Source organism: Glarea lozoyensis, assembly GCF_000409485.1.
Source record: "Glarea lozoyensis ATCC 20868 chromosome Unknown GLAREA3, whole genome shotgun sequence".
Classification (NCBI taxonomy): domain Eukaryota; kingdom Fungi; phylum Ascomycota; class Leotiomycetes; order Helotiales; family Helotiaceae; genus Glarea; species Glarea lozoyensis.
Window position 1 is genome coordinate 1232372 of NW_007360998.1, and position 25058 is coordinate 1257429.

Here is a 25058-nt window from a genome sequence, read left to right on the forward strand (position 1 = left end):
GTGTGGGGGAAGAACACCTCTCGCGGAAGGCGTCTTGTAACAAAACTTATCAAGCGATGAATCATTTTCGACATCGTCACTTAGCATGGCGGAGTTCTTGCAGCATATACCCAATCGGCGTTATCGGATACGGCATAACATTGCACACAAAATATCTCTTATTAATATTTCAATTGTACAGTACGTACCTACAGTAGAATATAGCTTCTACGCTGCATTTTCTTTACAGCTTTGCATAACATTGGGAGGGGGAGATTCGGAATGGATAGATGGAGAGCGGAAAACGCCACTTCTTGTGTGTGATAGATTCTAGCTTAGCTAGGAATGATATAGCTATATTAATAATAGATCCATATGCTCCAAAAATTTGCCATACTATGAAGTGTATTAACGAGAAATCTCTGAGGTCTTCGCGCAACTCCATCATGGTGTCTGGTCCCGACCCAAAATTAGTTGCAACGAAGAAGGGTACTCACGACATTCAACTCTCACCCTTTGCGGCAAAACTTCAGTGACCACAAATACACTCTTCTTCATATTTACATTCGAAGAAAAGCTCAGAAGACTCTGTTTGGCAATGTCACCTCGCCCTCTTATCGCCTCGCGTAAAACAGGGGGTCGCTAAGCGACATCTTCTATCCACCCTAAACACCATTCTATCCCAAACAAAAACGTATCAAAAATTCATTCATTAGTGTTTCTCCTTCTACTTACTGTCCTTCTCTGTCTTAACATTCAGAAATTGTACCCAACAGCTCGTAGCATCTAAAATCCCCCTGTGGATACGAAGTGACGCTGAGGCAGAATGACACTCGGACCAAAAAATCAAAAGACATACAACAGTAGGTATTCGCTGGTGGTCACCCACCCAACTACTAATCTACCGATCTGAAGCTTGAGTTTGGCAGAGCGGACGGGATGCCCTATGCTCTTCAGTCTATGGTCGTATGTGATAGAGATGCTGTGGTGGGGGGTTATATTGCTGTGGATTCTGTTGGATTTGCGGGGTTTTGGAATTGAAGAACTGTAGAACATGATGAGATTTGTGGATATGGGGGGTCCTGGAGTCTAGAAACTAGTTTGAAAAAAATCTATGATTGCTGGGTATTTAGTAGTTAGATATTGTAGCTCTCAATAGAGGATTGAGCCGACACTGCAGGCAATAAGAACCAAGAAATTGTGCTCGTCTCAGATCTCGTTAGTGGATTTCGCACAATTAAATAAGATGGTAATTAAACCTTTCAAACTTGAGAGATTATGCGGTCTTCTGATTCAATTCTATGGAGCAGATAATGAATGGGCGTCCGAAGGTAAGGTCAGTAAAATTAGACTCGTTAGAAATATCGACTTCTGAGTAATTCATTAGCGGCTAAGTTTACCTCGTCGTTTTCTTGATTTTCTGATTCATAAACAAAGTAAATGCATCGAATCTAGATCGCTAATCAAAGAGCAGTTCTTCCAACCTTCGCTTGGTCCATATGACACGCACCCATCTCCGCATACAAAATCATGCCCCAATCTATAAAAGCTTGTTATCTAGCCACTCTCTGTGATTCTTTTTTCAAAGCAGGATTTGTTCACCATTCAGTGGATCAATAACAAACGTCCTGATCCCCATGCCCCCGCGACCACCAGATTTCTTGGTAACCTCCCGCTTCCACCACAACTTCCCAGCCAATCTCATGAGCTCGAGCTCAAATGCTGGACAAGTCTTTAACTCCTTCTCATACATAAAATGGTTACCAGCGAATGCTATACGATGGGCCTCGTCTCTGTAGCTATCGTCGTCGGAAGAGGAGGATGAAAATGATGCGGTCATCTCTCGATGATTCGGGTCGATTCTGAACTCTAAGTAAGGCTTAACGGCGGCCTGAACGAAGAGCTCTTGGATAGGATGTGGCGATACTAGTGTTTGAACATCTCGGATGTGAGAGGGTTTGAGGACCGATCGCTGCTTAATGAGAAGTGGCTTAAGATGATTGACCATGTCACTTCCGAGGCCACGAAGACCGTATTTTTTGGCGAATAGAACAAGGGACATGATGAGGTCGAATTGCTTTGACCGGGTCTGATAGTGAAGCGTGTCTATTTCGATGTTCTTACAGACCGACCACTGAATAGCTAACTCAAAAAGGTCTTCTAGATCACTACCAAGTTCTACTCTCAACGAGTCTTTATTGTCGATGATTCTAAGTTTCGGGAGAGTTGTTTCTATAAAAGGGCGAGGGAATTTACACCGATGGACTTTATTGCCTAAATGAACGGCGACGCCGGTTTTATGGGAGGAGTAAAATTTACTGTCCTAGTTTTAGCGTTTATCCTGGAGTTCGTTATAAGTGGTATACTCACCGAACCCATTCCGTTGCCGTCTCTAATTTAGGAGCTAGCTCATTTCTTTTTCGCTTTCTCAATATTGAAAAATCCTAAATTAGTCAGCTTCGTACCCTTCTAATTATAGTTAGTTTAAGAATAAACAACTTACTGGAACTTCCAGCTCCGAAACGGCACGTTTCTTCTGTGCTCTCGCAATTTGGAGCTCTTCTTCCCGGGATAACGATGTGTCGAATGACAGGCCTGTTTGAGTGGGTTTGACAATATTGTTTTCGTGGGTTATTGTAGAGTCATCCTGTGAGGTATCACTGATCAATTCTTTTAGATGCTGAAATTCTAATAGTTCGAAGGCCCTCTCGATATTTTGATCGCAAATTTGAAGTGCCCGTCGACACTCGTCTTGGTCTGCACAAGGAAATAAGGTCCTTAAAGTATCCAGTGGTGTTTCGACAGTCGTGGGAATGATCTTATCACTATCCGGAATCACCTCTTGAGCTTTGCGAGCTGTCTTGTCAACAATTGTAGGAGGATTGACTTTAGTTTGTGTGGATGATGGCAAGAGCCTGTCTAGTATTTCGAACTCTAGAGGTTCTGATTTTATGTTTAGACTGGTTGATGCCTCTTCTTTAACTTCGGTATCAGTAGCGAATTGAAACTTAAGTGGCTGTCGGAACGCAGGATTTGACAAACTATTTTCTGCTATCTTACACGGTTGAGTAGAAATTGACAATGGTTTGCCGCCAAGATTGGTACCATCGCCACCGAGGACTGCTGAGTTTCCCTGGTCATTGAGTAAATAATTGATTGCTCTTTCAACATCATCACTTGCCGCATCTAAGGCCATTTCCAACGTTGTCTGGTTGTGTTGTGGAAAACACTCTTTCAACTGTGAGAAAGGTGACATCTTGAGATTGGAAGGTGAGCGCGATGACGAGCGCGATGATTGATACGACGGTGGGGTGACTTTGACGAGGATGATGAGAAAGGTATGGCTAGAGTGATCAAGAGAAAACTAGAACTGAAATTGTTAGAAGATTAGTGATGGAGATGATGAAGATGATGAAAATTGAAAGGAAGAATACTCGCGAACAGAAAATGATACTTTTGATGTCAATGACGAGAATCTAAAGAAAGTGCGACTGACTAAATACGAGATTCAATGGGTTGATCGATCCGCCTCCGAATACACTGATATGGATACCTCGAGAAGAAGGATAATGTAAGTTCATACATCTAGAAACAAATCAAAAACCACTCGCGAGCTTCCAATTTCGAAACTGAATATTCCTAAGATCGAAAGGGAGGGTTGAGGTAAAACAATCTACGCCAGTGAAGAAATCCCGATGTGCCATGCAATTAACATATAATAAATGTTCTAGAGGTGAACAACGTCAGGTCTTCCGCCATACAGTTTTGCTGAAAGGTACATTTTCGAAGCTCAGATAGCTGTCCCGATTGTTCTCCTGTATTTAGTCAAGTGAAGTATAGTATTTTTAAATATGGTGCCAAACGATCTTGACGCTTATGGTTAGGCACCAAATCTACTGACTGCTGCATAGTACACTCAAGCTATACCATAGACGCGCATGTGGATAAGTCGTCAAAGCTTCGACATGGAAGACGTGAGACCATTACAGCCCTTGTGTTGCGGGAACAAGTCGAACTATAACAGTCCAAATGCGAAAAAGCCCAGAGTCCTTGCTGATCGTTCAACAGCGGTCAGCCACATAGGCAGAAAAGGCTTTGACGGCGAGGATGGTAAGCTTAAGAACGTCAGGCGCGACTGAACTTCAAGTGGCATGGTAGATAATTCCTAGACTACTATATTGAATGTGGCAAACTTGGGCGATCTGCTGATAGGATCCGTCTCCAAACCCTGGCGCTCTTTTCTAATTAGCGAATTCGAGCAAGATAAAAGTGGCCTAAACTGCCCACGTGGCAACCCAACTCTCTGTTCAGAGTTCCTTGGGGAATAGCGATGGAGCAGGGCGTTTTTGGTTCTACGGTTGAGCCGATTTGTCCACCAAGCGGAAAGAAACAATTGAAAAGATTCAATTCAAGAGTATGAGGAATTCTTATACATAATATATTTTGAGGGTATTTATACTTTAGCGATCGCTACTCATCATACTAGGAGCATTGATCTTGGGACAATCTCTTGGTCCGTATCGTCCTCAAGAGCAAAACCAGTGCGCTGGTGAGTGATTCTCGAACATATCCTTCGTCACCATACTTTTCCCTTTCATCATGTTGTCTCATATCAAGCATGTCAAGCTCCGTCATCATCCAATGGCTCGACCCGTACTAGAATTTCTTCTAATAGGCCCTCAAGAAACACTTCTACACCATTGGCCATCCCAACTGGTTCTTGCTTGTCCCAATGGTCAATTTCCTTACAGACATGAGCCAACTTGTAAACTAGCTTTCGGATTTTCTCTTGGGCGGCTTGTGCTCGTTGTTGTTTTGGGGTCGTTCCAGTATGGTTGAAGGTTTGTTGCAATTGAATCTGCCGACGTTTTAAAGCTTCTTCAAGTGCTGGAAAGATCACGCCATTCAAAGCGTCCAGCTCATCAACGGGGCCATTTGGTGATGGTGAGGGCATGGTCGTCGGAGTCCGCGCTCCTTCACCCGATGTGTCGCGTGAAGGCGTGGTATCGCGTAATTTTGATGGGAGAGATGGAAGGGGTTGATTCCCGGTGTGGCGAGGGTTAACATTCTGTGAACCTGACTGTGGTGTTGCCGCTGGCATTGACGGTTTAAGATTTGCTGGACTCGGCTGATTTGTGACCTGCTGAAGAGCGTGAGGACTTCCCCGAAAAGGAGGTATTTCAGGTAGTGTTATTGGTCCAAGTCTCGGTAGTGGTTGCTGTGATGGGGGTCTCTGAAATCCCGAGAGTTGCTGGGGACTCGTGGGATGCAGTGGTATTTGTGAGGTTTGCGATCTTGAAATTTGCGGAGGAGGTGTTTCACTGATCTTCAAGAAACTCATATCACGTTGAAGTTGCTCCTGCAATGACCGATCATAATCTGGCGATTCGCTCTGTAGCGGCTGCAGATGCTGTGGTGCTCGAGGCATGTCTGGTATTTCGCGACGAAGCTTTTCTGGTGAAGGAGGTAATGGTACCTTGGATGGTGACTGTTGCAAATCGGGAACCGGACGCCTTTGTGGTGATGGTTGGCGCGGTTGGCTAGTATTTGGCTGATTCATACCTTTAATTGTATCAACATTAGATACGTATCCTGAATCTTTGGTCTTAGTTGGTGATATGCTTCTTGGTCGTTCTTCGTAGTCATCTTCGTTCTCGGAATTTCTGGTAGATCTTGCATTTGTCGCTGATTCCCCCATGGCGTTGAGACCTGCTCTTCCACCGCCTCTAGCACCACCCATTGGTCTCACAGTACCAAAATCCCAAAGATCTTCATTGACTGGCATTTGACGCGGAAGCTCCTCTCGTCCGTCATCTGAGTCGTCGTCGTCTGACTTATGATGAATCGCCCACCTTTCGAATCTCTCTATTAATTCAGTAAGATATGAAGTTTTCTTCGCTCTGCGTACAAAGGGATGCTTTAGCAGTTCTTTGGCAGAAGGCCGTTTTCGAGGGTCTTTCTGGAGACAGAGCTCCACGAATTCTTTGAAGGCCTTAGAGAAATTACCCTCCAATTCTGGGGCTGGGTTCTTGGGGATCAGAAATAAAACTTTCATAGGATGTATATCCGAATATGGTGGTTCTCCGTTGGCCAGTTCCAATGCTGTAATTCCCAATGACCAAATGTCCGCTTTGTGATCATATCCGGATTGCTTAATAACTTCTGGAGCCATCCAGAAAGGTGTACCAACGAACGTGTTTTTTTTCGTCATGGTTGCTGAAAGTTGCCCTGAAACGCCGAAGTCTGCAAGCTTGACTTGCCCATTTGCGCCCAGAAGGACATTGGCAGCTGTGACACAAATTAGACGGAGTAAAGAAACTACTGCGCTCATACTTACCCTTGATATCCCTATGTAACTTTTTATCTCCATGCAAATATTCAAGACCCAACAGCAATTCCCTTATAATTATCGAAATGTATTCTTCTCCAATTAATCCTGGCTTCATCAAGTCCCCACAACTCCCCCCCGAGCAGAATTCCATTACAATCCACAAGTCCGAGCCTTTCAAGTACGATCCATAGTAATGTGTAACATAGGGCGAGTGCAGTTCTGAAAGGATGGAGATCTCCTGTATGATATCTTCCACCTCGTCCTCGGCGTTTTCGACATCGATAACTTTGATCGCGACGGCCTGTCCGGTACGTTTATCGACCCTGGTAAATTGTCAGATTGATACATGGTTGTAAAAGGGATAATAGAGTGGCGTACCCTTTATAGACTTTACCAAAACTTCCACCACCTCAACAGAGTGAGCAGGGAAAGAAAGCGTGCAAGAGTATGTCCACAGCTTACCTATGCAATTTTGTTTTGTATATAACGTCTCTGGATCCACCACACCACCCGTATCGCCGCCCTCACTTGACATTGTGCAGCTGGCTTCCAACACGGTCAAATCGCTGAGCTGTGAATTGAGAGATGATGTGACCTCGGTCGAGGTTGATGGAGGTGTAAGGGACCCGAGCTTCGGATGGCCGCGATTCACCGATGAGCTGCTGGGCACTACCTCGATTGAAAAGTTATATTTCCGTGTTGCTTCTGGACAATGGATGATGTATCTCGAAGACTCGGTCGTGGCGCGGACTGGCTGACACTCGTGAACGTGGTGATGGCGGGGTTGAAACTATGATAACTTTGACGCCGGATCGATATTGTTTGTATGTGACTGTTATTGGGATCCAAAGGGCTATTTTCTGATGAAGGGTTTAACACAAGAAAGGGGGGCAAGAGAAGTTGTGTTGTGAGATTTTTGGGGCTCGATCTTCGGGAGCTTGTCCAGGTATGAGCGCTGTTGCTCAGCATGGGCAAAAGAATGCAGGAACGACCCGGCAGATGTGTTGTTTCATGAATCTCTGGGGATGGCGCACCATTGGTGCAAAAGTTTCAGCAACTAAGGCAGTTGATAATTACAATGTGCAATAGGCTTATGAGAGTTTTAAACATTCGCCTGTAGCATTCGGAAATTTATTGACGGCATGTTTGTTGTCATTTGGATGCTGCTTCCCCTCATCCAATCACCGTCACAGGGCGGTGAGTAATTGGCTGGCTTCCAAGGGTCGAAATCAACAGCAATCCGTGCAAGCGAATCAGATATTCAGCCGGGCAACTAAGTACTTTCGAGACTGTAAGTTACGGCGTCTAATTAGGGGTTTCTTTTACTACGACGTGTCACAAAGCGGCAGCAGATGTTTCCATAATTATTATTCGTCTACTTTCCTCTCAGTTGTCTATGCTCGAAGCATGATTTCTAATGACGTTCTGATCGTCTAGATGCAATAAGGTGCTCAGCCATATGAAAGTGAGAGTGTACCTATTTTCGTCCTCCCCAGAACGACACGACCTTTGGAGGCTAAGCTTTAGAATTATGCATAGCGTTACGAAGACGCCGTGGTATGTAGGTAACAAAAGCAGCATGACGAACAACGAACGGAAGTCTCAATCCTCCAGGTATTCTACCATGATCGTACCCATCTTTAGGCCTGCAGAATCGATCGTCTCGTTGAGCTGTTCCCCGAGGTCTTTTCCAGCGGGCATGGCTCGAAGATCAAAGGGAACTCCAACCTTGCCATCCAGTGGTTCTGCTTTAAGCCATTCGAAGAGTCGTTCTACCGGATCAGTAATCTTAAACTTCCGCACAACCCGTCCGTTGGAGTGCCTAAATTGAATACGGGTAACATCAGGCCCAGGGTCAGGCTCTGTGTGAGCGTTGCTAGACGAGATCTTGGAATATGTATTGGGGACGATGGTTTCCGTGTCGTTGCCAGTGGCCTCCAATTCTGTATCCTCATCGGTTGCCCTTCCTTTGCCCTTGCTCAAGTCGCCAAAACTCTTCGTAAGCTCATCGGGGTCGTTTTCCTTTGGCCCAGATGCTGCACCACTCCCCAAACTGTTTTGCAGGGCCAAATCGAGCATCTCGTCCTCTGTTAGTCGATCGACGTCTACAGCTTTCGGTTTCTCTTCCTTTCGCCTAGCCACAGGGTTCTTCTTCGAAAGATCTAGGCTATATCGGTCAAGAAATTCAATAAGCTGCATAAGGAAATCTGGTGCTTTAGGTACGGGTGGCCCGGACCAGACTTTGACCTGCTCTCCTGTTCGTGGATCGACAATGGCGATATGTGGATAAGCACTTTGGCTATCAGAGGCCTGGAAATAGTATTGTATATATGTTGCCCCCCGGGTGTCGTCTTTGTTGAATTGCATGAACAAGAAGTTCTCTTTAACCACCTCTTTGATGCCTTGATCTTTCCATATATCTCGATTTAGTTGTTGGCAGTCGAAGATAGAAGCATCTTGGATATTGACCAAAATCCATTTTTCTTCTTCCTTGCCTAATTCTCGCGCCGCGTCCCAGGACATTTGTCTCATAATCTCGAATGGTGGTCTGTATAATTCAGCTAGACGTGCTGTCTTCGACGAGGAATCTGAAGCCCCTCCCGTAGCTTGGGACAAACCCTCGCGCCGTGTTGCTGGGTCGGCAGATTCATCCCATATAGAGGAAACGGCGCGCTGATTAAACACACCAGCTCTCGCTGTTAGGAGGTGATCATTAGCACACGTCAATCAGAATCCACTGCGACAAGACTTACGAGCCGATCTGTTTTGCCGCATCCTCATTTGTTGCGCAATAGCTGCTTCCATATCCTCGTGGCCCCAGGGCCCATCTGACCCCCCAACGAGTGTTTCCGTTGTTCGCGCGATAGGTGCCCTCACATCATCGCCGCCAAGACCACCAGCAGCATCTCCACCAGCATACATCTCTTCTTGCATTCTCCTGGCCATAGCCTCATCGTCTTCGAGATCTGCCGCTCGCCCAAGAGCTGCCGCATGTTCGTTTTCGTCGAATTCGGGTAAGTCATCCTCGTCGTCATCATCATCAAGATCTATTGTCCTTGAAGCACTTTGTGATTCGTTATGATTGACTCCTCTGGGCCGAGACGCTGACGGTATTGGAGGCGCGGAGGAGGATGCGGCTTGATCGACACCAGATGCCAAATCCGGAGAATCAAAGAATAGTGCGATTGCCTGTTGGGCATCGTTTTCTGTCATTTCCAGATACCGCCTTGCCACTGGGTCAATAGCCCCAGTGACCATCTTGAATGTTTCCACAGCGTCATCCATGACTGGCAAATTATTTGACAGTCTCAAATTCTCTTCTTCTTTGGAGGAAGCCTGGCGTGCCGATCAGACTTTATACAGTGTTTGTGAGGCCGCGGAAGTTGGGTGGCCGCTAAGGTGGTGAGTGTTGCCGATTCGATTTCGTGCTCGCAGTGAATGTTTGTCGGATGCTTCACAAGTTCCAGAGACGATGGTTTTATGCTGAAGATTCAGTATCGGGTGGTATGAGTTAGCGCTCTTGGTAGGCGGCTTCTGACATGATTAATGATAGATCATGTCTAGATTTTCTGTGAGGCAGAGAGACTGACGTTATAGCATTTCCCGCGGTTCTACTTAGCCCACGCCCGATAAGCAAATGGGGAAGCTTATCGGCTTAGTCACATGACCTGATATTCTCCATTGTACCTACCTACCTAGGTAGGTAGCGTCCAGGCTGAAGTCATAATGTGCTATATGACCAAATTTCTTTTCAAGTCGGTCATCTACAGACATAGTTTCTTTTCAGGGACCCGTATAGCAGGATGTGTAGGCCTGCGATATTTGACATGAAGTTGTTAGAATAAACTTTACAATCCTACCTGAAGTTTTCCTCCGCAGCTTGCGGCTCGTTAGTTGGGAAGACGAGAACTATATGTATTAGGCTGGGAGAATGAGTGGACGTTCTGGGTACTAGGGAAACAGGGCTCGCGAGTTTTAAAGTAGCGGGATTTTTTTGGGTAATCTACTACACACGGGTACTGCAGAGTCCGTTTGTAGATTGCTTTCGGAGGACGCGGCCTTACTGATCTTTGGTTCTGATAAGATATTGACAGTGAATAGACTGCCAGTACACTACTCTGCAATTCCTGTTATATGAGGGGTAAATCAGCGGAAGTCGAGAGGCAAATATGTATTAAATATTTACTTCTCCGAGATGAGACTACAGATGCCTTTCGTCGATGTTAGTCACCTGACAAGGTCTGTGCTTCTCTATCACGACTGTGAGCTCGGATTCTCATGAAGGCAACGAAGGACACGCAAGAAAAGACGATTCGTGATGTTGCCTGCTCAGCGTCATGATCACTTTCGTTAATCTTTGCTTGTTCATTTCATAAATGCTGATATGTAAATCGTCAAGTCGATTGCCGACGCACTCCGACCCAACTTCGAAATGTCTAACGCCACGGAAGCCAGAGAGCTTGAGCTCTGCGGAAAGGTAGAAATGAGAATCGCACTCGCCGAAGACAGTAAATTACAAGCGCTTCTTACCACTTACCTCCCACCTCTACTTCTTAAGTTAGGTAGTGAGCACGCCTCGGTGCGTAATAAGGTTATTTCGACATGTCAGCATATCAAAATTCGACTAGCTGGGAACCAGTAAGCTGCTACTTCTCATGTCTTGATATGCTCTTAACATTATGTCCAGGAGCATCGTTTTGCCAGTTGCAAAACTTTTAGCCCAATACAAGGAGAACCCAAATGTCTCCATGATTCGTCATTTCGATCTCATGTTCATCCAACAGTCTATAGGCAAGCTGTCGTCGACAGTAAGTGATCCTGCGGCTATGGTTCGTTCAAATGGCAGGCTGATTGAAGTTTAGGAGCAAATGAGTTTGCTTCCAGTTTTATTGCATGGCCTTGCAAACGATGCGGGCAAGCCGACCTGTGCCACTATTTTCAATCTTTTCCTGCGTTTGCTCCCACAGTTGCGAATTCCACTACGTGGTAGCAAAGAAGACAACGAATTAAGGAGCGAGATTGGGCTGGATGATCATGTACAAGACGCGAAGTTTGTGGCTCTCTGGTTCAGTAAATTGATACTCCTCACCATTGTTCGGTCTTCCCCTTCCGGTGTCACCTGCCCTGGGTTGACGGCCTCAGAGTACGAGTTTCTCACTCTGAATGGCAAGTCGGAGACTTGGGATCCAACTGCCGAAGAAGGGCTGAGTCTAATCCAAACAAAGATTGTAGTCCTCGCTTTTCTTTCCAGTGGCGCTTTCACTGATGAGGAGCGTTTTCTGCCCGCGTTGTTCGCTTCTGGGGACACAAATTCCCGTATTTCAAGTGCTGGAGAGGACATGCTCAAGAGATCTAGTGTTTCTCTTGAGGATTCCGAGTTAATTGCGACCCTACTCAACACGTACTTTACACTAAAGCCAGCTCTACAAACAAGGATACTTGTGTTGCTGAGTAAATCCGCAGTATCCACCACTTTTCCACATCAGGTCATCAAAATAGTGCAACAAGCTATTCGACCCGATGACAGCATCAATGTTCCGGCAAAAGGTCTTGAGACAATGAAATTTCGGAATGCACTGTTCAACTATATGAATTGGGTTTCCAAAGTCGCATCCGCCACAGACATTGCCCAGGTCGCCCCTTCACTCGTCGGCTTTCTCAGAAGCTACATCGAAGACCAAGGCTGGCCTGTTCCTCATGATAAAGCAGACAATGAAGCAGTGGCGCTTCGAGCTTTAGCCTATGAGACTATTGGATCACTTGCAAAGACCACACCCTCCATAGCACTAGAAAAGGATCTTTCACTAGTAAGGTGGCTTTTTCGATCATTGACAGAAGAAGAGTCGTCAGGCACGATCTTTGTCAGCATTGAAGGATCTCTATCAAGCTTGCTCAATGTATTTTCCACGCCATTGGATCCAGAGCTCATTCCCCAGTTGCGCGGTCTGTTACTAAGATATATGAATCTCTCGGATGAAGAGGTTGTCAGAAGTGCCCGCTTTTCGACCGCAAGGTGGGCTAATCGATGTCTGGAGTATAGCGATATTGTGGCAAGATGGATAGATATATTAGCATTGGGAGGACGTAAGGATGAGCGAAGCGATGTGGTGGAAGAAGGGAAGAAAGGACTAGTAGGTGTTGATCTTCTTCCATGCTGCAATTCGGAAAGCTAACGACACAGGACCCTTATTGGTATCAGTTATTGAGTAGCAGTACATCAGCTGCTATGAGTGATTGTCCATTACCGAACTGGGGCGAGATGGTAAAAGTCTTTTTCACCGGTCAAAGTATCCTCGAGAATTCCGTGGAGTCAAACAGTATGAAAAGTGGTATGGAAGTTGATTCCGTATCGGTCTTTGGCAATTTTGCTGGAGAAAAAATAAACGCATTCGCGCCTGCTGTAAGCTACTGCCGGCGAATGCTTCTTCTTGGTGCGCTCAAAAATTCAGACATCTCTTTTGAAATTGATGCGGACTGGGAACGCCAATTGGACATCCTGTTTCGTTCCGATAAATCGTCTCGCAGCATTATGAAAGCCTACATCAAAACTATGCCCGAAGATGCACTGCAGATATACCTGTCAGCCGCGCTAGAAGGTATGCTTGGGAAAGAAGGTAACGGACTAGGAGATTGCGGGAAATGCTTGCTCGACATCCTGTCTCTGGCGCCTAGCAAAGTTGTTGGAAGCCAAGCTGAAAGAGCTGTTGAACTTTTACCATGTATCAAGTCCAACAACGCGGCTACTCGAGAAATATCTGCTCAAGTCTTTGGAATTCTCGCTGCCCATCCGACCACAATGATCGAATCAGTCGAGAAGGTAACTCGCTCACTGTTAGTGGAGATCAAATCTTGGTCGTCGGCAATTGGCGCGGAATTGAACAAAGTTTCAGGTGCTATACTTGCTATAGGATTTTTGACCAGCAGAATTGCGTTCTATGGTCGCTCAGATTCACTGAATGAAAACATGATACAAGAGTCGGTTGATACTCTTCTGTCCGTTCTTGCTGACGTAAGAGATGGCTCTACCAAGGAAGCTGTCCTTAATGCACTGGGCCAGATGAGTGCCTCTGGGATCTTGACCACTGAAAGAATCGACAAGTCGTCAATGACAGTGGACAGTCTAGTGGGGCTATTAGCCACGGAATCTAAAAAGGGCAACGAGAGGGCAATATCCGCACTTGGTCGACTATCTGTCGTGTTTGAAGATGAGTCGGAAACACTTCTTTCAATATTCACAACATTGTACGGACTTTTCGAGCTCAAACAGGCCGAAGTTCATTTCACTGTTGGCGAAGCTCTTAGTACTGCAAGTGCTTGTTGGCAATCAGAAGCACTCATTCTTAGCCTTGACGTCGATGCCGATTTCAAAGGACGACCTGGACGCTCATCTGCCATCGAGAGTGTTATTACTCGATTACTGAGGGACTGCAAAACGACCAAGCCGTCACTGAAGAAAGCTTCGGGAATATGGCTGTTCTCCGTCATATCTAACAATAGCCGCCATGATCAAGTGCAATCTCGCTTGAGAGAGTGCCAATCCGCATTTATGGGCCTCCTCTCCGCGCGGGACGACTTGGTACAGGAGACAGCTTCGCGAGGCCTCAGTCTTGTCTATGAGCAAGGCGATGCGGTCTTACGTAAACAACTTGTCAACGATCTCATGGCATCTTTCACTGGGACCACCACTCAACTTAAAGTTGACGAAGAGACCGAATTGTTCGAGCCCGGGGCGTTGCCCACTGGTGACAACAAGTCTGTTACTTCTTATAAGGACATTGTCTCTCTTGCGGATGAGCTTGGAAACCCCAGCCTAGTGTACAAGTTCATGGCATTGGCACAAAATGCTGCTACTTGGACTACTAGAGCAGCATTTGGCAGATTTGGTTTATCACAAATGCTCACGGATGAGTCTATTGTGGATGCTGCGCTCATCAAAAAGTTGTACCGGTATAAATTCGATCCCAACCCTAATGTCCAGCGGTCCATGAATGATATTTGGGGTGCACTTGTTAAGGACACCAGCAAAACCATTGACCTCTATTTTGACGACATACTCGCCGAGTTACTGAACAGTATACTGGCAAAAGAATGGAGGACCAGGCAAGCTAGCTGTGCAGCGATTGCGGACCTCGTGTCCGGGCGAGAATTCGAAAAGTATGAGAAACATTTGAGTGAGATCTGGTCCAAGAATTTCAAGGTTCTTGATGATATAAAGTTATCAGTGAGAGAAGCTGCACTCTCTCTGAGTATGTCGCTGACAGGAATTCTCGTCCGTCAAGTCGAGCAAGGCGCATCAGCGAAGGCCACATCAATGCTCAAGGAAGTTCTGCCATTCCTCCTTTCCGAACAGGGAATGGAAAGTTCGGCTGAGGAAGTTAGAGTGTTCGGAACCATTACTGTTTTGAAGCTAATAAAGAGCGGTGGCAAAGCATTGCTACCTTTTGTTCCCGATCTTGTCGAGAAGTTGATAGGTCTACTAAGTACCTTAGAAGGACAAGGAGTTGAATATGTGCGTCTGCGCGCAGCCCATTACAATCTCACAGAAGAGAAAATAGATAATGCCAGATCGACGGCTGTGTCGCAGTCACCAATCATGGAGGCCATTGAACGTTGTCTTGACATACTGGATGAAGCGTCCATGCAGGAACTTGTACCTCGGCTTGAGAATGCCATCAAAACGAGTCTTGGAATGCCTTCAAAAATTGGATGCGGTGGTGTTCTGGTCAGTCTCGCAACGCGGCATAGTTTTGTTTTCCGGCCGCACGCGGATGTGTTCCTGAAGTTACTAGAGAAAGCAGTTCTAGATCGAAATAACGCAGTTTCCGCTGGCTACGCCAGAGCTTGTGGGTATTTGACACGTCTGGCAAGCGATAATAGTGTCACGCGGCTGGCAACATACTCGAAAAAGCTATACTTTGATGCGGAAGATGAGACACGTCGGCAGATATCTGCTGATATCATCTACTCCGTATCGAAATTTGCAACTGATCGATTCAACGCCTATGCTTCCGCCTTCTTACCTTTTGTATTTTTCGCGAAACACGATTCCGATGACCACGTGAAAGAGCAATACGAAAAAACCTGGAGCGAAAACGTTGGTGGGTCTCGAGCTGTGCTTTTGTATTCAAAGGAGATCATTGATCTTGCCATCCTGAACCTTGATTCAGCGAAATGGACTATAAAGCACACCGCTGCATTATCTATCGCGGAAGTGGTCAGTTCTTCCGGGTCGGAAATAAGTCTGGTAAATGCTACTGAACTCTGGCCAGGACTAGAGAAGGCGCTGTCGTTAAAGACTTTTGACGGCAAGGAAGTTGTCCTAGAAGCATTCTTGAAATTTGTCAAAGGCGCGAAATCTCTGTGGCAAGGCAATCCAGCAGTGGCTTTGCAAATGAAGAAAATCGCTATCCGGGAGGCCAAGCGAAACAACGATAATTACAGACCCCACTCTTTCGATATCTTGGGCAAATATGCCGAGCTCAGAACGGACATTGATATGTTCACAGATGTGGAGAACACCGTTTTGGCAATAGTCGAAGAGGCTATAAGTGAGGACAAGATGGACATAGATGAGGACACAAAGAGTGGGAAAAAGGACGACTTGTTGATTGCGAATGGCCTATCTGCTCTGTTTCGTGCTGTCAACGTGCGCCATAAAGAGTCACTTCCAGCATCTCACTTGCCTGCACTGCTGGGAATTTCCACCAAAATCCACAAGTCAAGTAAGATAACCGCGGCAACGAAGGTAGCATTCTACGAGCGAATGAAAGCACTTTTTGAGGGCTTGAGCGAACAAGGAGCCAGGTCAAGCGATTCGCAATATCAGTTAGCTACCGAATTCTTTGAGCTATTGGAAATCCCAAGTGGTTCAGGCACGGAAGTTATGCGAACCAAGAGGGGAGAAGCTGCTTGTTCGCTCGCTCGAGCCGTTGACGAGGATATATTTGGTGATGTGGAGGAAGACAGAAGCCTGTGTAAGAAGGCAATAAGAACATATCTGATTGAGGGTTTGAGAGTCGAGAGGAGTCCGCAAGTCAAGGCCACCTTTGAGAAGGCGATGAAAAACTTAGACGGATAAGCGGCCAAAAAACCCACATCAAAGAACGGAAGAAAAAGTTCACAGTACAATTTATAACCAGAATGTTTGTGACTTTCCCACAAGCAAGAAATAAAAAAGATAATGTATATTACAATAAGGCGTACTCCGTCCTACTCCAGTTGGATCCTGAGCAACCAGTGAATATATCCGGCCGTCAGATTTCTACATTCACCCTTCGAGGCTTTGGTCAACGAGACAGAAGTGAGAAAATCATGTGAATGCAACACTTCCTCACAAGCCGAATATTTGCCTGTAGACCCCTCAATGATGTATACGCCCCCGAAGAGATTATAATACCACTCTTGGCCTTTCCGAATGCAGTTAGAGGCTCGTCTCCCACACCCACCAAAAATTGTTCTATACTCATGCAAATCGCGAATCGCAAGACCCAAAAGCCGCTGTTGTCGTCCAAATTCCCCGCCAACAATAAGAAATCAAGCCCCAATCATGCAGTACTGTTTTGTCGAAGGCAGCTTTGCTGATTTGGCACGAGACCTGGCGGAATACCTACATATCACCGCCGAAGTCGAACCCCTCCTCGAGGCAAATTCCAAGGATGAAGTTCTTAAGAAGCTTGTGACGGCTTCCGCTGGATTGAACTCCTACCCCGAGAAGGAATTTACGGCTGCTTATAACCTTTTGGTATATCTGGTCATGCAATCACCAAACGTCAACATGTTTTTGCCCCGCATGTGCGGTAATCTTTCGAATACCAAATCTTTCAGCTCAGCCAACGGGACCGGTCTTGCGCTGAACGTCCTTACAACAATTTTTAACCTTTTGTCGGCAGACAACGAAGTTAGATTCGACGTGTTTCAAGCTATCCTTAAGAATGTCAAGGGTACAATATCTTTCGAGACACTGCGCCCACAGTTGAAGAAATTGGATCAATGGGTTGAAGAATGGGATCTGGATGAGGAAGAGCAAAGAAAACTTTTTGCGCTTATAGTAGCAGTCGCGGACGACGCTGGCGAAGCAACGTAGGTGCCTTGGTTGGTTTTGTTCTGCTTGAATGTGACTAATTGTACCCGGATAGAGAGTCATACCAGTACACCTTAAAATCGCTTCGCACATTTCCTTCGGCCGAGGTTTCGAGCCCCGATGCGCAAGAGCTTTCTCTGAAGGCTTTGAAGGCAGCTCTACTTTCCCCTACTCACTTCGACTTTCACGATCTCACTTCTCTACCAACCATCCAAGCACTCTCCGATTCCCACCCAGAGTATTCCGAATTACTCGAGATATTCTCTGAGAAGGAGCTTGAAGACTACAACGATTTCCGAGATGAGAACGAGGAGTGGTTGGAGAAGCAGGACCTGGATAACAGTACCCTTCACCGAAAAATGAGGCTTTTAACACTTGCAAGTGTAGCCGCAAGTACAAACAGCAAAGAGCTCGAATACAAGCGAATTGCGAAGGCTTTGCAGATTCCAGTCGAGGATGTCGAGATGTGGGTTATCGATGTTATCCGCGCCAAATTGATTGAAGGAAAAATGTCGCAACAGAAGCAATTATTCCTTGTTCACCGAACTACGTATCGCGTTTTTGGCGAAAAACAGTGGCGGGAGGTTGCTACCAGACTCGACCAGTGGAGAACAAGCTTGAGGGATGTCAAAGGAGTCATCAATAGGGAGAGACAGCAAGCCGAGGCCCAAAAAGAACGCGAAATGCACGATATGGAGCGGAAGGTCGCTGGGGCCGGTATGGGATCAGGGCGGCGAATGGGTGGGCGGGATAATATGGTCGAAATGGGTACCGATTGAGGCGTTTATGGTAGAGAGGACCATTTCCTCGATTCGGATTTCCTGACGTTGTTCTCGATAATATCAAAAGCCATTACCGCCCGGCGTTAACGGATGTATATTTGTTGCATAGCATCTGGCATGATGCGGGATTCATTTCTCTGGATTTTCATGAGATGAAGAAGACATGAACGATATGTGTTCCTGTGGCTCTAATAGAGACGAGGGAATAGATGAATACAATAGATTACAAGAAAACGCTTCGGTATATCTATAACACAAATGAAAACGCAGTCAATGCGTGATTGTCTCCCTGCCAGATCACACTTCTCCTTTCTCTGTGTATCCCTTGATCCAGCAATTCTACACGTCTAAAACTCCTTTCCCAACCGCTGCTCTAGTTTCCCTCTCGTCTCTTTGTACACGGCCTCCGGCGTCTGTGTTGCGATCACCTTTACCACCCGGCCTTGTTTCTCGAAGTAGTCTACAACCGGCATGCTCGTCTCTACGAACGTCTTGAACCTTTTCATGATGCTTTCAGCATTGTCATCGGCACGCCCGCTAGTCTTGCCTCTCTCCAACAATCTCTTTTGCATTTCCTCCTCTGTGCAATCGAAGAAGAGCACAAATTTGGACGGGCAAACAGTCTCTTCAAACTTGATCGCCTGGTCCATCTTCCTTGGGAACCCATCAATCAAGAATTTCCCCTTCCCACTCTTATCCTTCTCAACCTGCGCAGTCATGGCGTTCTCAAGCAACTGGACGGTGACTTCCATAGGTACGATCTTGCCATCGCGGATATATTCCTTGATCATTTCACCGAACTCCGAGCCTTCGCGCTCCTGCTCTGCACGCAGGAGGTCGCCAGCTGATAAGTGAGTGAAGCCGTAATCGCGAACGAGGTTGGCGCATTGGGTTCCCTTTCCTGCGCCTGGCCCGCCGAGCACGAAGAGTACAGTTACATTTTCGGGTGAGAATACAGGCGTGTCCTTCTTAGGGGCTTTCAGAAGATCTGTTGTGGGCGCCATGTCTATTGGTTTTATTGTCAGATGTTGTTGTCCCAAGCAAAAGTAAATAGTAGAGGGGTTGAAAGCTTGGATTCCCGCGACACTCGTCATTTGGGTAAACCCGCTTTAAAGCGGCTTTCGAAGTTCATGGAGCTCTGAACTTGAAGTTTCTCTTGGAGAATCAGAGCTTCACGATTGGAAGTTGTACATACCTGCTCGACTCCGAACCATCAGAATATAGGCACCCGATCCTGCCAACGTGATTGCGATGAACGGCCATACTTTAAATGGGCTCTGTCCTGGTCTTGGGGTTGGTCCACTCTCCCCCGTTGCATAGGTACGTCTGCCGGCTGGTTTCGTTCGTAGATTTCGGAGTATTGGAGAGGCAGGTTTTAATAAAGGGGCCAATGGCTGGCAGAAACGCCGAGAGAATATTCGAGGGAGTTGACTCGCCATCTTGAGGATCGGATGGTGCAGTTGTTGGAGTGAGGTTGAACCAGAGCTTCAGACTTTCCAAATATTTTGGTTGAGCTCTGTGGCCAATCATCGCTGGCCTAAGGCTAGTGGACGTAATTTCGGCACCCCCAAACTCACCCCCATTGAGCTTGCAAGCACAAAACCCACTAGCCATGAATTAAGCCAAATGGACTTTTCAGTCTCTGGTGAGTATCAGACATAGACAGGCCAGGAACTACGTTGAATCGTGGTCGCTTCGCGTCTGCCGGAAAAGATTATCCATCCCCGTCGTTCCGATGGATACGGAGGTAATCAGTTGTTGTGTACAACATGGTCAATTTCAACTCTCATAGTATTGATTTGAAGCTTCTTTTGTGCAAGAGCGGAACTACTTTATTCATAACTATCAAACTCGTTGCGATGTCAGGCGATTCCAGCCCAGAAAGACTCTTCCGAGTTACAGTCTTCTTCAAACGCAAACCAGGCATGACAGAAGAAGAGTTCAATCATCGTGTGTCTGCTACACAGTACAACGGTATCATTGTTAACACGTCTTAGATTGGGAGAACGTTCATGGACCTTTAGTAGCTGACTGGGCTGTCAAGCATGGCATCGTCCAGTATACACAAGTACGCTGAGCTTCATACCAGAGCCATTCAAATCACTCAATTGAAACCAGTTTTTCACACCGTCTCATCTTCGCCAGAGAATTACCTCCAATGTGCCATCTGCAGGTGTTCTCGATTACGACTCCGGAGTCGATTGGTATGTTCGTGATTATGATGCGTACGAAAGAGCCTACGAGGATCCATATTATCTAGAAGTGATTGAGCCTGATGAGTGGAACTTTATTGATAAAAGTGGTGGGGAAACAGGCGGTATTGCTACTGCTGTAAGCACTTTGGGGGTGTGCAGAGATATCGTCAGGGACGGGAAAAGCATGGTTGGAAAACCAGTACTAGACCAGCGGCAAAAGGATCTACTAGAATCATCTATTGAATAGTAAGGGATGGGGCAAACAGTAGCCTGAATTACTATTTGAGATCAGTCATTGTGCCCTTGATAGCGTTTTGTTCCTTCTCAGTAAGCTTGATTCCGAAGTACTTCTCCAAAGCTACAATTCGTTCTTTCTCATTTTTCAACTCCACTAGAACTTCTGTTTTGTCGCCCAGCCTTTTTTTGATGGTCCGCTCGAAGAGTGTATAACAGCCCGTGATATGATTGACCTCTGGATCTAGGATGAACTTCGTAACAACGACTTTGTGTGTGAAGAAGCTTGTTTTGCGATTGGAAACCGCAAAGCTCATTGCTTGAAAGTCGTTTGGGTAGAAGGGTGTAAGTCCCTTTAGAAGTGTTAACATGGGCTGCTTCTCTAATCATCTCATAGTTCAGTCGGGTGTTCACTTACAAAGCTGTATACCGTTAGCCAGTCATGACTTTCTGTTTCACGGTGCTGATAGATCCACAAGCCTGGCGCGAATGACATCTTGCTCGCTTGGTAAATCAGTCTACACTGGGAGTCTGTGGCCCCCCAGTTTGTGATAAGTCCGTCTCTTAACGGCAAAGGGTTCAATGAGCCTATGAAGAACACTTGATTAGCTCAAGTTACTGCTAGATTGCCAATGGAACTGACCTGGATTTGCAAACCCGACGTCAACAAGGTAAATTGTCTCGTTGATCTGCACGAGGTTTACCTGGTGACTCCTAAAATTAAGTCAGAGTACCATCCTATTTTTGGTAGAGATTTGATGTAATATGAATTATCCATTTATGGGAGTGACTGATACTTACCATTCTCCAGGACCTCCATCTATGTGAACCCTCCCCCCAGTCGCTATAAGTTCAAATCCCAAGCTTTTCATGACAGTAGCGAAGAACAAATTAACCTGCATACAATAGCCACCTCTTCCTCGATTCGCAGTGACTATTTTTTCATACATGTCATCCTTGTCGATACTTATTGTGCGGTGTGTGGAGTAATGGAGGTCTAAGTTCTCAAATGGAATCGTCGACAATTGCTGCTTCTGCAGGGTCGTGAGATATTCCAAGGCTTCCTCACTGGTAGCTGTCTTTGCGGAAAATTTGCCATATTTCGACGTCGGGAATGAAATGAATGATAGATACCGGTCGATCTGCTCATCTGAGTAAGTCGCGATTTCTTGGTGTTCCACCATGTTCAATTAATGGATTAGATGAAGCGTCCAAAAGCAAGCCGTTTCCTAAGACTCAGATCTACCTCTAACTTTCCAATTGCTAGGAGACGAGTGGAAAGATGTACTAGTTATGGAACCAAAGTTGTTATAGGTGTTGATTTTGTGGCAGAGGCCAGGCTCGCAGCGGGAGAACCCTGCACCGAGTACATACACATGATGACATCGTCGAAGCCTCGAAATGGGAATCAAATCACCATTAAAAACCGGATTTCAAACGTTAACTCCTTAGACAGAGCAATTGGCTTTAAAACATTATCATTCAACGGAAGCTTGAGTGTGAAATATAAGGGTTCGTTCGACATGGAATATGTTGATGCTCCGCTGTCCCACATCAGAATCACGGAGTTCGAGATCACGCCCAAACGACATGGAGACTAATGTCAATCAAAAGGAGCGATTTCCCAGGTTGTAAAATTGCTTAGTTAACAGCAGTATAAGCTGCACTAAGCTAAAATAAGTTTCACTAAATTCAAAAATTCTCTAAATCGATAGTTACAGCTTGAGACAGACTACCATATATGTTGCAGCCTCTTATTTCATAGATTTATATGATATCCTGTATGTCGTCAAATGTTCTGTGTGATATTTACTTGAATTTGTAATGACTAAAATCGACCACCTCCGATTATGATTAACTTCCAAGGCTATTAAGTTGACAGTGCAACCGAAAGCTACCGCCACTTATCATGTCCACTACGATAAGTTCACATCCCACTTTCACTCACGCGATGTGTATTAGAGATTGGATAAGGAAAAATGACAAAAATCAATTCTTGCTTTCGATCGTCTTAAAAGCAATACAATTAGGGTTACTCCAAGATGACGAGAACCATGCTGAAAATCAATGGCGACCGACTAAATGAACACCTCCAAAGAACATGTTCATCATGGGGAGCAATAGCCAATTCGACGGGCATGCGGCGGCTCGCTTTGAGTGAAGAGGACAAGCTCACTCGCGATTGGCTTATCAAAGAATGCAAATCTATAGGCTGTGATGTTAAAATCGATGCTATGGGCAACATATTTGCCATCAGACCGGGAACTTCGAAAGATAAGCAGCCAATCGGCATGGGAAGTCATCTTGATACGCAACCTGCAGGTCTTTCATATCTCGATCGCTTTCTTTGAAAAAAAAAACTGACAATGTTCAGGTGGCCGCTATGATGGGATTCTCGGCGTGCAAGCAGCTTTGGAAGTTCTCCGAACACTCCATGAAAACAACGTACAAACTCACTGCCCTGTTGCTCTTATCGACTGGACAAATGAGGAAGGAGCTCGCTTCCCTGGCGCCATGATGTGTAGTGGTGTATGGTCAACCAAGTCTGCGACAAGCTTAGAGGACTGCTATGAGGTCAAGGACTCAGAAGGATGTACAATGCGGAAAGCATTACAAGACATCGGTTATCTAGGAGAAACGCCTTGTGACTACCGAGAAAATGGTCTTGAAAGCTACTTTGAGCTGCATATCGAGCAAGGGCCTAAGCTAGAGTCTGCGAACAAGAAAGTAGGAGTTGTTACGGGTGTCCAGGGAATGAAATGGTTCTCCGTCCGCTGCTCTGGACGCGAAGGCCATTCGGGAACCACGCCCATGGATCAAAGGTCTGATGCTCTGGTCACCGCAGCGAGATTTGTTGCAGCAGTCAGCGAAACGGCAAAAGCTACTAGCCTGGGCGTTGCCACTGTTGGTGTTATCAATAACGACACACAAAGTCAGGCAACCATTCCAAGTGGTGTCGAGTTTATTATCGATATCCGATGCTCCACAGATCAAATTCTTGAGGAGCTTTGCACCGCAATCTTCAAGTCATTCGACGAAATCATCCAACGAGAAAACGATGGCACTTCATACGATATCGTCCGCACATGGGGCCTGCCTGAGTCGATATTCCACGAGGACTGCATTCAAGCAGTCCGTTCTGCTGCGATCAATGAAGTAGGCGAGGCGCAGATCATGGATATCAAGAGCAGTGCTGGCCATGACGCCGCCTGGTGTTCTACCGTTGTGAAGAGCAGTATGATATTCGTTCCCTCCAAAGATGGCATTAGCCACAATCCTGCGGAATACACGACCCCCGAAGACTGTACGCTAGGAGCACAAGTGTTACTCCAAGCAGTGCTCAGTTATGACAAGGGGTGCTCACCTGATTAACTTCGCTGCATTGCTCGAGGCAGTGCTCGGATTTGTGTTTTGAACTATAGTTAGCCTGTAATATTTTTGAAATACTCAACGCCAATATATTCCACTCTACGTTTCAGTTTGTCTGACGCAATGCCTCTGACTGAATTTTAGATGAATCTGAAGGCGAAAGATGTGCCCGAGTATACACTTATTGCTAGAAACTTATCAGCTACGCTGATAACTCGCTGATAACTTGACGAAGTGTTTCAAGAATCAGTATGGGGACAGGCCTGAGTAGACCATGCTCATTGAGAGCATCTAAAGTGAGCTCCCGGAATCGTAGGGCTCATAGTTAGCATCTTGCTCTCAGAGTTAATTGGTATGTGGAAGGAAGGTCAATCGGTGACCTGGGCAATAGGATAAGCATCAGGACTTCGATATTGCCGTCGGAATGTTGTGACTTTATATTTTTGTTCTTTGCTAATCCTTCTACCTTTGATATTGCACTGATTGCAGGAGAAACGTATGGCTGTCACGGGGTAATGCATTGTGACTCTATGTATCGGCACACCCCTGTACTTACCGCCCTTAAAGGACTCCTGTTCTCTCTACTCTCTAGACACCTAAACAGGAAATGTACATTCCCGGCGACGGGCTAGACGGGTGTAACATGTTGAAGCAGAAGTAGAGTTTACCTGCATGGTACAAGGTCTTTGAAAATATCCGTGTGGCGTTCCTTCCAGTTCCTAGCTCAATACTGACACTGGTGATATATCCTCAAAGCTTCTCCCGTACCAGATACCAAGACTCCCTGTTGCTGGGCTTGAAAAGTTGAGAATCCCGAAAAGGATTTTAATGCTGCGCTTTTGTTCGGCAATCAGGGTTTGTGGCTCAAGCTTGGCTGCTAGGTAAGCCGCAGAATTATGATAGTCACGTGATGCAAGTAACCTCAACTTCGAGACACCTTATCCGTACAATCTTGTCAGTGACTTCGACATTATGCCGACAGCGACGCAGATCAGGAAACTGTCACACGGCTGAACAAGACTGGGCGCGTATGTGGAACCTTGCCATTGCCAAATTCTCTCATATTATAAGCTTCAAACTGCCATTCC

The 25058-nt window shown here is 46.0% G+C and overlaps 9 protein-coding genes across 9 annotated transcripts; 4 read left to right on the forward strand and 5 right to left on the reverse strand.

Annotated features, from left to right (window-relative positions):
- Positions 1-1561: 1561 nt before the first annotated feature.
- Positions 1562-3235, reverse strand: GLAREA_00408 (UBA-like protein; the record flags this gene model as incomplete). The annotated part of the gene is made up of 3 exons (XM_008085166.1): positions 1562-2297; positions 2350-2423; positions 2483-3235. 3 exons carry the CDS (start codon positions 3233-3235, stop codon positions 1562-1564), a joined length of 1563 nt encoding a protein of 520 aa, XP_008083357.1.
- Positions 3236-4600: 1365 nt separating this feature from the next.
- On the reverse strand, positions 4601-6845 carry GLAREA_00409 (Protein kinase-like (PK-like); the record flags this gene model as incomplete). The annotated part of the gene is made up of 4 exons (XM_008085167.1): positions 4601-6267; positions 6317-6633; positions 6689-6719; positions 6773-6845. 4 exons carry the CDS (start codon positions 6843-6845, stop codon positions 4601-4603), a joined length of 2088 nt encoding a protein of 695 aa, XP_008083358.1.
- A 1067-nt stretch (positions 6846-7912) lies between these two features.
- On the reverse strand, positions 7913-9595 carry GLAREA_00410 (Ubiquitin-like protein; the record flags this gene model as incomplete). The annotated part of the gene is made up of 2 exons (XM_008085168.1): positions 7913-9006; positions 9064-9595. 2 exons carry the CDS (start codon positions 9593-9595, stop codon positions 7913-7915), a joined length of 1626 nt encoding a protein of 541 aa, XP_008083359.1.
- Positions 9596-10742: 1147 nt separating this feature from the next.
- Positions 10743-16388, forward strand: GLAREA_00411 (ARM repeat-containing protein; the record flags this gene model as incomplete). Its single annotated transcript, XM_008085169.1, has 4 exons — positions 10743-10948; positions 10998-11118; positions 11173-12441; positions 12492-16388. 4 exons carry the CDS (start codon positions 10743-10745, stop codon positions 16386-16388), a joined length of 5493 nt encoding a protein of 1830 aa, XP_008083360.1.
- A 468-nt stretch (positions 16389-16856) lies between these two features.
- GLAREA_00412 (uncharacterized protein) lies at positions 16857-18169 on the forward strand (the record flags this gene model as incomplete). Its single annotated transcript, XM_008085170.1, has 2 exons — positions 16857-17389; positions 17446-18169. 2 exons carry the CDS (start codon positions 16857-16859, stop codon positions 18167-18169), a joined length of 1257 nt encoding a protein of 418 aa, XP_008083361.1.
- Positions 18170-18519: 350 nt separating this feature from the next.
- GLAREA_00413 (P-loop containing nucleoside triphosphate hydrolase) lies at positions 18520-19611 on the reverse strand (the record flags this gene model as incomplete). Its single annotated transcript, XM_008085171.1, has 2 exons — positions 18520-19178; positions 19368-19611. The coding sequence occupies 2 exons, from the start codon at positions 19609-19611 to the stop codon at positions 18520-18522; spliced, it is 903 nt and encodes a 300-aa protein (XP_008083362.1).
- A 330-nt stretch (positions 19612-19941) lies between these two features.
- GLAREA_00414 (Dimeric alpha+beta barrel) lies at positions 19942-20614 on the forward strand (the record flags this gene model as incomplete). The annotated part of the gene is made up of 3 exons (XM_008085172.1): positions 19942-20122; positions 20170-20240; positions 20291-20614. 3 exons carry the CDS (start codon positions 19942-19944, stop codon positions 20612-20614), a joined length of 576 nt encoding a protein of 191 aa, XP_008083363.1.
- A 31-nt stretch (positions 20615-20645) lies between these two features.
- GLAREA_00415 (Cysteine proteinase) lies at positions 20646-21785 on the reverse strand (the record flags this gene model as incomplete). Its single annotated transcript, XM_008085173.1, has 4 exons — positions 20646-20954; positions 21020-21189; positions 21245-21315; positions 21403-21785. The coding sequence occupies 4 exons, from the start codon at positions 21783-21785 to the stop codon at positions 20646-20648; spliced, it is 933 nt and encodes a 310-aa protein (XP_008083364.1).
- An 858-nt stretch (positions 21786-22643) lies between these two features.
- Positions 22644-23973, forward strand: GLAREA_00416 (Zn-dependent exopeptidase; the record flags this gene model as incomplete). Its single annotated transcript, XM_008085174.1, has 2 exons — positions 22644-22923; positions 22976-23973. 2 exons carry the CDS (start codon positions 22644-22646, stop codon positions 23971-23973), a joined length of 1278 nt encoding a protein of 425 aa, XP_008083365.1.
- Positions 23974-25058: the final 1085 nt, after the last annotated feature.